Source organism: Aquarana catesbeiana, linkage group LG05 (assembly GCF_042186555.1).
Source record: "Aquarana catesbeiana isolate 2022-GZ linkage group LG05, ASM4218655v1, whole genome shotgun sequence".
Taxonomy (NCBI): domain Eukaryota; kingdom Metazoa; phylum Chordata; class Amphibia; order Anura; family Ranidae; genus Aquarana; species Aquarana catesbeiana.
The window spans coordinates 301,897,972-301,910,744 of NC_133328.1; the positions used below are offsets into that span (position 1 = coordinate 301,897,972).

Below are 12,773 nucleotides of genomic sequence, written 5' to 3' on the forward strand. Positions count from 1 at the left end.
TTGACCTAAAACCACCTCTTCTCCCCTCACATCCACTTTCCCCCATTGATTATATTCCTGACAGCACTGATATTGCTGGCTCTCCCTGCACCAGTGAGTGCTTCTGTGCAGGAATAACAGGGCAATAGCATAGTCAAATTCCAGTATTTACAACAGTATTTACCAAAACACATTAAATAGTAAGTTAATTCTTGATTATATAACCGTAGTAAAGGATTTTTCTTTTGTTTTATGTGTATGCAGATATATTTAAGGTGTCCCTAGATTTCCCAATAATAGCATTTTTATGCACATCCATTTTTTTGCAAGACCTAATTCATAAAGCTTCCAGCCTTCTGCAAAAGATTCTTAAACAAGTTTTAAATAGTTATATGTCTTATGACTAAACAATTCTTGGAAAGTATTACTATTAAAAATTACACTTTTTGGAAATTAGAAACATACCTTGTTTCATTTCATCTTATATTTTTCTTCTTAAATTAAATTATACCCTAGGTTGCCAGGACTAATGTGGGCATATTTCACCAGCTGTGTTTCATTGATTCTAAAGCTAAATTGCATTTTCTTGAATACATTTTTGATTGCTGCCTCATACCTCCATTTTGTCTTATACTGCTATTTTTCTTGCACACCAGGCAATGATGAAGCGACACTGGGATAGAATTTCACAACTTACTGGTCACAGTTTTGATGTGGAGTCGGAAAGTTTTTCCTTGAGGAACATAATGGAAGCCTCACTTCTGAAAAATAAAGAAGACATTGAGGTAAAGTATTGTAAGACCGGTATAAATCGTGACTTACATTAGATTATAATTTTCTATTTAAAAAAAGGACATTACAGAAAACAACTTTATTTTAATTATTTAAGTGATTCTGGATTTTTAACCCTATAGACCATGGCTTAGTCAGATTTTAAGGGACCTCTACTTGTAGGGACTTTGCCGCCTGTTCATTGTACACCAGCAGTATTTAGAAAGTCATCCTTCACTGTAAATAAAGCTCCCCCATGTGTATACTGTGTATATTAAGACTCCATCAGTGCGCAAATCTGCATTTGTAGTGTGTCTGTGCATAAAAGCAATAGTAAAGGTAGGCTCAAGTAAACTTTCAAAACAAAGGACGAATAAACATTTATCTGCGCACCTTTTTGCATGAGGTAATGTTTACTGCCAAGAAGCTGATAGCTATGGTGTGGATCCAAGCTGGGGAGCTTGCCTTACAACAATGTAAAGCAGAGATTAATAAAATGTTCTCATTTAAAAACTGATCTATGACCACAGTGGTTGCTCCCCAAAAATTGAGAAAATTGGAGACATATAATAAACAGAATCTTGGATTTACTGTCCATTAGACTTGATTATGAGCAGCAGTTCTTATGGGATTAGGTCTGATATAGTGCCATATATTAAATTGACACCTGTTATGTCTATCAGTATTACAAAGTTCCAAATATCCCTATATTTGAGATGGCACAGAGCTTTTCAATCAAATATACAACATATTCTATTTGTATGTGCTTTGCCTTTTTTTATTTAATTTATTCCTGGGTAGAGTCTTTGATTAGGTCTCTCTTTTAATTTGCCTTCAACAATTTCATGACATACCAATTGTGTATATAATGGATTCTTTGTCTGTATGCTATATTAAAGAGACCTTCCCTTATCTATTCCTTTGACTAAATATTTACAATATACAGTGCCTTGAAAAAGTATTCATACCCCTTGAAATTTTCCGCATTTTGTCATGTTACAACAAAAATGTGACAGACCAACACAAAGTGGCACATAATTGTGAAGTGGAAGGAAAATGATAAATGGTTTTCAACATTTTTTACAAATAAATATGTGAAAAGTGTGGCGTGCATTTGTATTCAGCCCTCTTTACTCTGATACCGCTTACTAAAATTTAGTGGAACCAATTGCCTTAAGAAGTTACTTAATTAGTAACTAGAGTCCACTTGTGAGTAAATTTAATCTCAGTATAAATACATCTGTTCTGTGAAGCCCCCAGAGGTTTGTTAGAGAACCCTAGTGAACAAACAGCATTATGAAGCCCAAGGAATACACCAGCCAGGTCAGGAATAAGGTTGTGGAGAAGTTTAAAGCAGGGTTAGGTTATAAAAAATTTTTTCCAAGCTTTGAACATCTCAGGGAGCACTGTTCAATCCATCGTCCGAAAATGTAGCCTATGGTACAACTGCAAACCTACCAAGACATGGCCGTCCACCTAAACTGACAGTCCAGGCAAGGAGAGCATTAATCAGAGAAGCAGCCAAGAGGCCCATGGTAACTTTGGAGGAGCTGCAGAGATCCACAGCTCAGGTGGGAGAATCTGTCCACAGGACAACTATTAGATGTACACTCCACAAATCTGGTCTTTATGGAAGAGTGGCAAGAAGAAAGCCATTGTTGAAAGAAAGCCATAAAAAGTCCCATTTGCAGGTTGCGAGATGTCATGTGGGGGATACAGCAAATGTGTAGAAGAAGGTGCTCTAGTAAGATGAGACCAAAATTTAACGTTTTAGCCTAAAAGCAAAACTCTATGTGTGGCGGAAAACTAACACTGCAACTCACCCTGAACACACCATCTCCACCATGAAACATGGTGGTGGCAGCATTATATTGTGGGGATGCTTTTCTTCAGCAGGGAAAGGAAAGCTGATCAGAGTTGATGGGAAAATGAATGGAGCCAAATGCATTGTAATCTTAGAAGAAAACCTGTTAGAGTCTGCAAAAGACTTGAGACTGGGGCGGAGGTTGACCTTCCAGTAGGACAATGACCCTAAACATACAGCCAGAGCTACAATGGAATGGTTTAGATCAAAGCATATTCATGTCTTAGAATGGCCCAGTCAAAGTCCAGACCTAAATCCAATTGAAAATCTGTGGCAAGACTTAAAAATTGCTGTTCACAGACACTTTCAATCCAATCTGAGAGATGCTTGTTCTATTTTGCAAAGAAGAATGTGGAAAAATGTCACTCTCTAGATGTGCAAAGCTGGTAGAGACATATCCAAAAAGACTTGCAGCTGTAGTTGCAGTGAAAGGTGATTCTACAAAGTATTGACTCAGGGGGCTGAATACAAATGCACGCCACACTTTTCAGATGTTTATTTTTAACAAATTTGGAAAACCGTTCATCATTTTCCTTCCACTTCACAATTATGTGCCACTTTGTGTTGGTCTATCACAAAATCCCAATAAAATACATTTACATTTTTGGTTGTAACATGACAAAATGTGGAAAATTTCAAGGGGTATAAATACTTTTTCAAGGCACTGTACTGTATGTGCATGTCTTTGTCAGCATTGATGTTTCTGTATGCCCATTTCAATACTAAAAATACCTCTTTTGGATGAAAAAAGTAACTGATGACTATACCTATTGCCAAGTTTCAAAATACTGCACCAGCACATTGAAACAGATGATTGCCTCTTATGTTGTGAAAATCACAACACAAGGGACACGTCAGCTTGTCTATAATTTTTTAAAGGAATTCCTATATGCAGAACAAACTCTTTTATGTGACATTATAATTCTTCTAAAAGGAAAGTATTTCTGTTAGTTATAATCCTCAAAATAATTATTCATGATTGGGCAGAATGTGCATAATAAATGCATTACATAATACAGGCAATCCCCGAGTTACGAACAAGCTAGGGACTGTAGGTTTGTTCTTAAGTCAAATTTGTTCGTACAGTGCCTTGCAAAAGTATTCACCCCCTTGGCATTTTTTTTGGTTTTGTTGCCTCACAACCTGGAATTAACATGGATTGTTTGAGGAGTTGCATCATTTAATTTACAGAACATGCCCACAACTTTGAAGATTTTTTTTTTTTATTGTGAAGCAAATAACAAATGGGACAAAATAACAGAAAAAGTCAACTACTCACCCCCCTAAAGTCAATACTTTGTAGAGCCACCTTTTGCGGCTATCACAGCTCCAAGTCGCTTTGGATAAGTCTCTATGAGCTTGCCACACCTTACCACTGGGATTTTTGCCCGTCCCTCCTTGCAAAACTGCTCCAGCTCCTTCAAGCTGGATGGTTTGCACTTGTGAACAGCAATCTTTAAGTCTGACCACAGATTTTCTATTGGATTGAGGTCTGGGCTTTGACCAGGCCATTCCAACACATTTACATGTTTCCCCTTAAACCACTCAAGTGTTTAGCAGTGTGTTTGGGGTCATTGTCCTGCTGGAAGGTGAACCATCCATCTTAGCCTCAAATCACACGCAGAGTGGTACAGGTTTTGCTCAAGAATATCCCTGTATTTAGGACCATCCACCTTTCCCTCAACTCTGACCAGTTTCCCAGTTCCGACTGCTGAAAAACATCTCACAGCATGATGTTGCCACCACCATGTTCACTGTGGGGATGGTGTTCTTTGGGTGATGTGATGTGTTAGGTTTGCGCCAGACATAGCGTTTTCTTTGATGGCCAAAAAGTTAAATTTTAGTCTCATCAGACCAGAGCACCTTCCTCCATACATTTTGGGAGTCTTCCACATGCCTTTTGGCAAAATCAAAACGTGTCATTTTGTTTTTTGTTGAAAGTATTGGCTTTCTTCTGGCCACTCTGTCATAAAGCCCAACTCTATGGAGCGTACAGCTTATTGTCGTCCTATGTACAGATACTCCAGTCTCTGCTGTGGAACTCTGCAGCTCCTCCAGGGTTACCTTAGGTCTCTGTGCTGCCTCTCTGATTAATGCCCTCTTTGCCCGGTCGATGAGTTATGGTGTGCGGCCGTCTCTTGGCCGGTTTGCTGTTGTGCCATGTTCTTTCCATTTGGTTATGATAGATTTGATGGTGCTCCTAGGGATCATCAAAGATTTGGATATTTTTTTATAACCTAACCCTGACTTGTACTTCTCAACAACATTGTCCCTTAATTGTTTGGAGAGTTCTTTGGTCTTCTTGGCAGTGTTTGGTTAGTGGTGCCTCTTGTTTAGGTGTTGCAGGGGCCTTTCAAAAAGGTGTGTATATGTAATAACAGATCATGTGACACTTAGATTGCATACAGGTGGCCATCATTTCATTAATTATGTAACTTCTGAAGGTAATTGGTTGCACCAGAGCTTTTTATGGGCCTCATAACAAAGGGGGTAGATACACACGCACATGCCAATTATCAGTTTTTTATTTCTGAAAAATAGTTTTAGGTATATATATTTCTAAATTAACTTCACCAACTTAGACTATTGTGTTCTGATCCATCACATATGATTCAAAAGCCAAGGGGGTGAATACTTTTGAAAGGCACTGTAAGTCGGAACAGTACCTTTTTAAGTGTAACTCCAACCAGGCGCTTCTGGCTGTGCAATGTGGGGTGTTTCGGGCACATTTGGGCATGCAGTCCTGTATGTGGGGCGTACAGTACATGTAGTATTGCAGTGTGGGATGTGTCCCATTCTGCAAGATGGCTACTCGGCGATTTCCGGGACCAGCATGGAGCGCAAGCTGCTGGCAGTGAAGTCACGCCGCCTCCGTTCGTAAGTAGGTGTCGTTCGCAACTCGGATGTTCGTAACTCGGGGACTGCCTGTAAATGCTTGTCCACCAATCACAAAAAAAAAAAAAATCAGCAAAAGCTTACGTTTGACAGTATTGCAAGCTATACCTAATAAAATATGTTCAATTTTGCATTTGTTTATTTCTTCATCTTGCTTTTTTTTCATTACAAAACATATTGTTTAAAGCAGTATTCAAGATCAACAACAACAAAAAAATGTGGTGGCTGCATTAGTTTTATTTTTTAGGCCTTTTTTCCTTTTCTTTCACCTGGTAATCAGGCCAGTAACACACTTCCTGTATTAGGATGTCTACATTCTGGATGGAGGAGCAACTGAGACATCTTTGGACAGCAGCATTGTTAGTCAGGGAAGAGAGTAGTGTGGGATGCACTGGTAGATTTAGATGGGGTTGACTAACAAATTAAAGCCAAACTCTAACACCTTTGAAGCATTTGCAGTAATGTTTTTTTTCTTTCTTTTGGGATAAAAGTTTTACAAGATTGAATACAAATATGAAGAAAAATACTCACACTGATATGCCAATATAGATAAAAAGCAGCCAGCACCACAAATGACAAATTTGTGTTTAAAATCAATAAAAAATAAGTGCAGCGCTAATCAAGTAAATAAAGATAAATATACAGAGACCCTATCTAAAGGGTACAACTGGAATTCCAGTAGTAAATATCCCAAAAATACATGTGGGGAGAGCAACGAGGGTTGGACTTTAAATTAAGTGCTTGAATGCAATGAGATCAAATTTGGTGAACAATTGGGAAAATTTAATTGGTTCATAAAAAGTATAACATGCATATAATAATAATATCAGTATTCCACAGTACACCAAATTGCAATTTGGTGTACTGTGGAATACTGTTGTGTTCATATTATCATGTATTTTTGTTGTTATCATGTTAATTGCTAGTATCTCCTTTTACTTGTAACTGATATTATTATTATATGCATGTTATATTTTCTATGAAACAATTCAATTTTCCCAATTTTTCACCAAATTTTATCTCATTGCATTCACGCACTTCATTTAAAGTCCCACCCTCGTTGCTCTCCCCACTTTGATTATTACAGGGATGGAAACACATGACCAGGCCATGGTTTCATCTAAAGTCCCTAATGATGGAAATAGGGGGCCTTACCAGGCCATAAACCTTCTTCTAGTTATTTACCAAAATACCGACGGAATTCCGCTCAAGCTGTCTTGCATACACATGGTCACACCAAATTCTGATCGTCAAGAACGCGGTGACGTACAACACGTACGACGGGACAACAAGTAGGACGTCTCGTACTTGCTTCAGAGCATGTGTCATTTTTGGTATGTCAGAACAGCATACAGACGAATGGTTTTCCTGATAGGAATTTGTTCCGTCGGAAAAATATAGAACATGTTCTCTATCTAGGTACGGCTGAATTTTGGACGTAAAAAGTCCGATGGGGCATACACACAGTTGGAATATACGACAAAAAGCTCCCATCGGACACAGGGTCAGAATTTCCAACAGAAAAAGTCCGATGGGAGCTTTTCATCGTATATTCCAACTGTGTGTATGCCCCATCGGAAAATGTGCAGTTCAATAGAAAAATAGAGGGTTGTGAAAAAAGTCCAAACAAGTGTGGTGAAGCAAATGGTCAGGATGATGATCCAAGAATGGTTGATGAGTCCCAAAGCCAAAATTAGGGGCACCACTGTAAAGGGTTCCACCACCACCACAAAAACATGAGGAGGCTTACTGGAACATGTGGACCCAGTTGGCATTAACCTAATGGGTCTAAACAGGCGGGGGTGTATAAACACCTGATAAGATGTGATTTCCACCCTGCTCTCCGCAACAATCTCCTTAAGCGATTTGGGGGGATAATCCACTTCCACCGTCAATTCCAAAGCATAATAAAGAACAACTGTGCAGGACCATCACCTTCGAATTCAGGGGTGGACAGTTTCTTCTCTATACCACTCGATTAATGTATATATCCTGTGACACAACATTTATGCAATTCTGAATTCACTTCCTGGATGACGTCACACTGAGGCAGTTTTCAGGTGTTTTAGCGCTAAAAATAGGGCCTGTAAAGTGCCTGAAAACTGCTTCTCAAGCCTCCCCAGTGTGAAAGCTTGAGTGGTTTAACACTGTATACAGTGCTCCTACACCGCCCCTGGCCATTGGAATGAATGGGCAGCACTTCCAAAGCGCCTGAAAAGCATTTTGGAAGCGCCGCAACACAGGCACTTTTAACTCCTTCAGCCGCTAGAGGGGGTTCAAAAGTGCCCCGCTAGCGGACGAAAAGGGCTGCTTAAACAGCGATAAAGCGCCGCTAAAACTAGCAGTGCTTTACCGCTAACGGACCCCAGTGTGAAAGCACTCTTAGTAAAGTGTTTACAAAAATTTGCAGAACAATCTCAGTCGTTTGAAAGATTTCATTTGGTTTTAACATTTTATATTGGAATGAATGGACTTTACTGAACAAAAGCGACATACACTGTAAAAAATTCATTTGTTCATTCAAGAAAGTTTATCCATGCTGCTCCTTCGAATTTTCTCATGACTGTGGTTGAAAACAAACATCGATTTAACCCACTAATGATTAGAAAAATGTTAGAACTTTCTGTCAGGAGCGTCTAGCGCTCCTGCTCCTCATTCCAGCATCCGGGTTTTTGCTATGGCATTCTCCTTGTCTTTGTCCACCTTCAAGGTGATTAATGTGGTCAGTCTTTGGGTGGAAACCAAACCTGTTATAAGCCAGCCAAACACTCACTCACATGCTTGTGATAGAGAGTGATACGTGTGTAATTCCTGATCAAGCCCCCCTGTCTGTCTGCCTTGCTAGTTTCGATTTCCCTGTGTATGACCTTGGACCGGATATTGGTGTATTCCCTGAACTCAGCCTGCCTTTTACCTAGACTGTCAAAGAAACACTCTGCCTATCTGCCAACTGCAAGTATCTGTTTGCTTTGCTCAGTTCACGCCTGCCCTGGCATTGTAGCCAGGCACTATAGCATTGTGTATAAGACCTGGGGACAACTGAGTACCGGTAGGCCTGCTTGCCTTATGGGAAATGGGGCTGCTATAGGTGAAGAACACAGTAGCCAGCTATAGTGTCTGACCACCTGCGTTTGAGGTAGACGTGACACTTTCTTAGAACATTCTTTTTCCTAAGGCCCCTTTCACACTGGGGCGGTAGGGGGTGTCGGCGGTAAAACAGCGCTATTTTTAGCGCTGTTTTACCGCGGCATTCAGCCGATAGCGGTGCGGTTTTAACCCCCCGCTGGCGGCCGAAAAAGGGTTAAAACCCCTCGTATAGCGCGGCTATAGCCGCAGTATTACCGCGGTATAGCCGCGCTGTCCCATTGATTTCAATGGGCAGGAGCGTTTTAGGAGCGGTGAATACACCGCTCCTTCACCGCTCCAAAGATGCGGCTGACATGAGATTTTTTCTTCTCCTGCCAGTGCACCGCTTCAGTGTGAAAGCCCTCAGGCTTTCACACTGAACAAACAGCGGAGGCTGTTTAGGGGCGGTTTGCAGGCGCTATTTTTAGCGCAATAACGCCTGCAAACCGCCCCAGTGTGAAAGAGGCCTAAGAATATTTTTTTGAAATTGTACCCATTTATGGCCAGCTTACATCCCAATGCAAACATTTAACTGGGCCCTCACACAAACAAGAGTTTTGCGACAAAATGACTATAAGGGACAAAATTTTGATCCATGTATGGACTGGCTGGTTGTACACATGTCAATCTATCAATCAACTTGTATACAACCAGCCTGTCTGGTTTTTTCCTGAATGATCGATGCTGCTGGCTATAGCCTGCAATACTGATCACTGTATTCTGATGGAGGGGGAAGGCTCCATGCTCTCAGAATGCAAAGGGTCAGCAGGAAGGATTCCCCCCACACACATTAATTGTGTGTATGGGGGAAATCAGCTCTTCTTTATTTTTTCGCTCAACCCACTGGTTGAATGGGGAAATGGGAAAAAAAGAATCATATGCAATAATGCACAGAGGGGGAAAAAGACACATAAGCAGCAGTACAATGTCTAAATGACATACAAGCTGCCACTGCCACAGCCACTGTGCCCATCAATTGCTGCCACTGTGCCATCAAACGCAGCCACTGTGCCTATTTGCCACCACTGTGCCATCAAACGCAGCCACTGTGCTATCAAATGCAGCTACTGTGCCATCAAACGCAGCCACTGTTCCCATCAATTGCCACCACTGTGCCATCAAACGCAGCCACTGTGCCATCAAATGCAGCCACTGTGCCATCAAACGCAGTCACTGTGCCCATCAATTGCCGCCACTGTACCATCAAACACAGTCACTGTGCCATCAAACGCAGCCACTATGCCCATCAATTGCCGCCACTGTGCCCATCAAATGCAGCCAATGTGCCCATCAAATGCAGCCACTGTGCTAATCAAATGCAGCCACTGTGCCATATAAAATGCTGCCACTGTGCCCCATCAAATAGAGCTACTGTGCCCATCTTATGCAGCCACCGTGCCCATCTTATGCAGCCACTGTGCCCAATTGAATGCAGCCACTGTGCCCATCATATGCAGCCTCACTGTGCCCCATCATATGTAGCCTCACTGTGCCCCATCAAATGCAGCCTCACTGTACCCCATCAAATGCAGCCTCACTGTGCCCCATCAAATGCAGCCTCACTGTGCCCCATCAAATGCAGCCTCACTGTGTCCCATCATATGCAGCCTCACTGTGTCCCATCATATGCAGCCTCACTGTGTCCCATCATATGCAGCCTCACTGTGTCCCATCATATGCAGCCTCACTGTGCCCCATCATATGCAGCCTCACTGTGCCCCATCATATGCAGCCTCACTGTGCCCCATCATATGCAGCCTCACTGTGCCCCATCATATGCAGCCTCACTGTGCCCCATCATATGCAGCCTCACTGTGCCCCATCATATGCAGCCTCACTGTGCCCCATCATATGCAGCCTCACTGTGCCCCATCATATGCAGCCTCACTGTGCCCCATCATATGCAGCCTCACTGTGCCCAATCATATGCAGCCTCACTGTGCCCCATCAAATGCAGCCTCACTGTGCCCCATCAAATACAGCCTCACTTACCTTACAGGCAGCTCCGCTCGGCCATGCTTTCCACAGAGCTGCCGATGTCACTTCCGGTTTCCCTGTCGAACAGGGAAACCGGAAGCAACCTCTTAACTAGAAGAACAAAGCTCTCGCCTGTAGTAATACTACGGGTGGAAGCTGCTCGGTGCTTTGGATCGCGCCGCAAAGCAGGTCAAAAGCCTGCAAATGAAGCGCCTCATCTGCAATCTCGTGATTGCATTGACGTGGCACTTCCTGTAGTGCACTGTGTCCAGTGCTTATTTTTTTCTATTTTTTTTTTTTTTTTAGGGGCCTTTAAAAAATTTTTTTGGTGACTGCTGGGTGGGGGCATGGCCCGTGCACCCCCTATGGACGGGCTGCCATTGCCAGCTTCAGAGGAGATAATCTACTTACCTGCCAATGCCCTTCCTTTTCTCTGTCCATATGTGTTCAAGAAACCCTTCTCTTTGTACAGTACTGCTTTAGACAATGTACCTCTAAGCCCAGTGCTCGCTAGAATGATACAACTTTTAAAATGTAAAATGTAACACACACTTAGATCAGAGAAGAGTTCACAATTGTTCCTGCTTTTTATCATTGCTTTTATCTCAGGAGTACTGCTGAAAGGGAATGACTGCAGCTCTAACAAGGGCTGTCATTGTTCAGTAGTACAAACTATAAGAGGTGCCAGTGGCTCATATAATGAGTCACAAGACAGAGGAAACTGTATTCAAGAGAGGTAAAACCTTGAATCATTATAGTACAGGGACCCACTTGTGTGTGTGGGTTGTGGGTTTGGAAAAAAAAGCGCAATCTAATCTGCAGGTGGCTGTTCCTCTTCTGTATCAATTAGTTGTGTTTTGAAAGAGCTGAGCTATTGCTGCCTGCAAATTGAAGCATGTGGAGATGTAATTGTTGTATGAATATTTATGTCCAACAAATGAGAGTATATGAGCTGTGCTATTCTTCATTTGTTTGTGCAGTGCGTTACTTGTCTTCTTGAGTATATTGGGTTGTTTCTTTCCCTACATCAATTAGCTATGCAAATAGCTTTGCGCTTTTAAATGCATTATTTGGCTGGTAGAACTTCAATATTTCACAAGTAAAATTAGAAAAATGTTCATAGAAAAATGTTCTCACTCATCAAAAGGCAAACAAAACACTGAATGTTTGCAATTTGCAGGTTATATCTCTTTTATTAAATTAATAGATCTAAAGGCACAAAAAACTAAGAAGTGATTCATTTACGGCTAATGGCTTTTATGAGTATTCATTCTAAACACTAATCCTAATTACTCTGTAGTGTTACTGAAAAAGTGTTTACCTGAAGTCCTAAGGTCAAGATCTATTGGTTTGTACAAAGAGTGAGAAATTGGACATCAGAATGACCGTACCTTCTGACTAGATAATTTTTAGAGTACCATCCATCTTGTTAGCAGCTATTTCTATTATTTAACATAAATAGATCAAACACAATCCTTCTCTGAGTCAATATTGCAGCACTTATGACTCTTGTTTATGTGAAAAGATTGCTACGAAACAATTTATAGCTGGAATACAATATCCCATATTGGTTCCTGGATAGAATTTTTTTTATTTTATCTTTACTTGCCTATTTTATATATTTTTAAATAATAACAATTCTCATTTGATCAAAGAATTTCAACAGCTAATTATGTATCGTAATTGCTTAATAATAATAAAAATAATATTTTTTTTTACTTTGTGATTAATTAGAACTCCCTCTTTAGCTATGTTGAAATGACTAAATCACACTATTATAATTATATTGTAATTATTTAAATAATCTTTACTACAAATATAAACATTTTCAAAAGCCAAGAATATATAACATTTGTGAATAGCAGTTACATGAACCAGTGTTAAAAATTATAAAAATGTTAAAGACATTTAAAGGAGGCAGTTACACAAGAGCAACACATTTAGAAACAAGTATGCTAAATGAAGTTTGCCACATGTAGTGTATTGATTACGTAGAGGAAAGATGGTTAAGCTAATCATTAATTCCATCTTGGTAGACAGCACAATGGAGATAATTGCAAATGTTACAAAAGCAATTGAGCAATCACACATAGAGCATAATAAAATGGCCATAAATATTCTACATATTTGTAAGACAAATAGTGTAAAAACAACAGTGTTG

At 40.6% G+C, this 12,773-nt stretch overlaps 1 protein-coding gene across 1 annotated transcript in view; it reads left to right on the top strand.

Moving 5' to 3' along the window:
- Positions 1-12,773, top strand: part of LOC141144794 (dynein axonemal heavy chain 5-like) — a 454,887-nt gene that overhangs the window by 121,719 nt on the left and 320,395 nt on the right. The window contains exon 34 of the mRNA XM_073630823.1: positions 636-764. Coding sequence (XP_073486924.1) covers positions 636-764 — 129 coding nt within the window. The remainder of the gene's footprint in view (positions 1-635; positions 765-12,773) is intronic.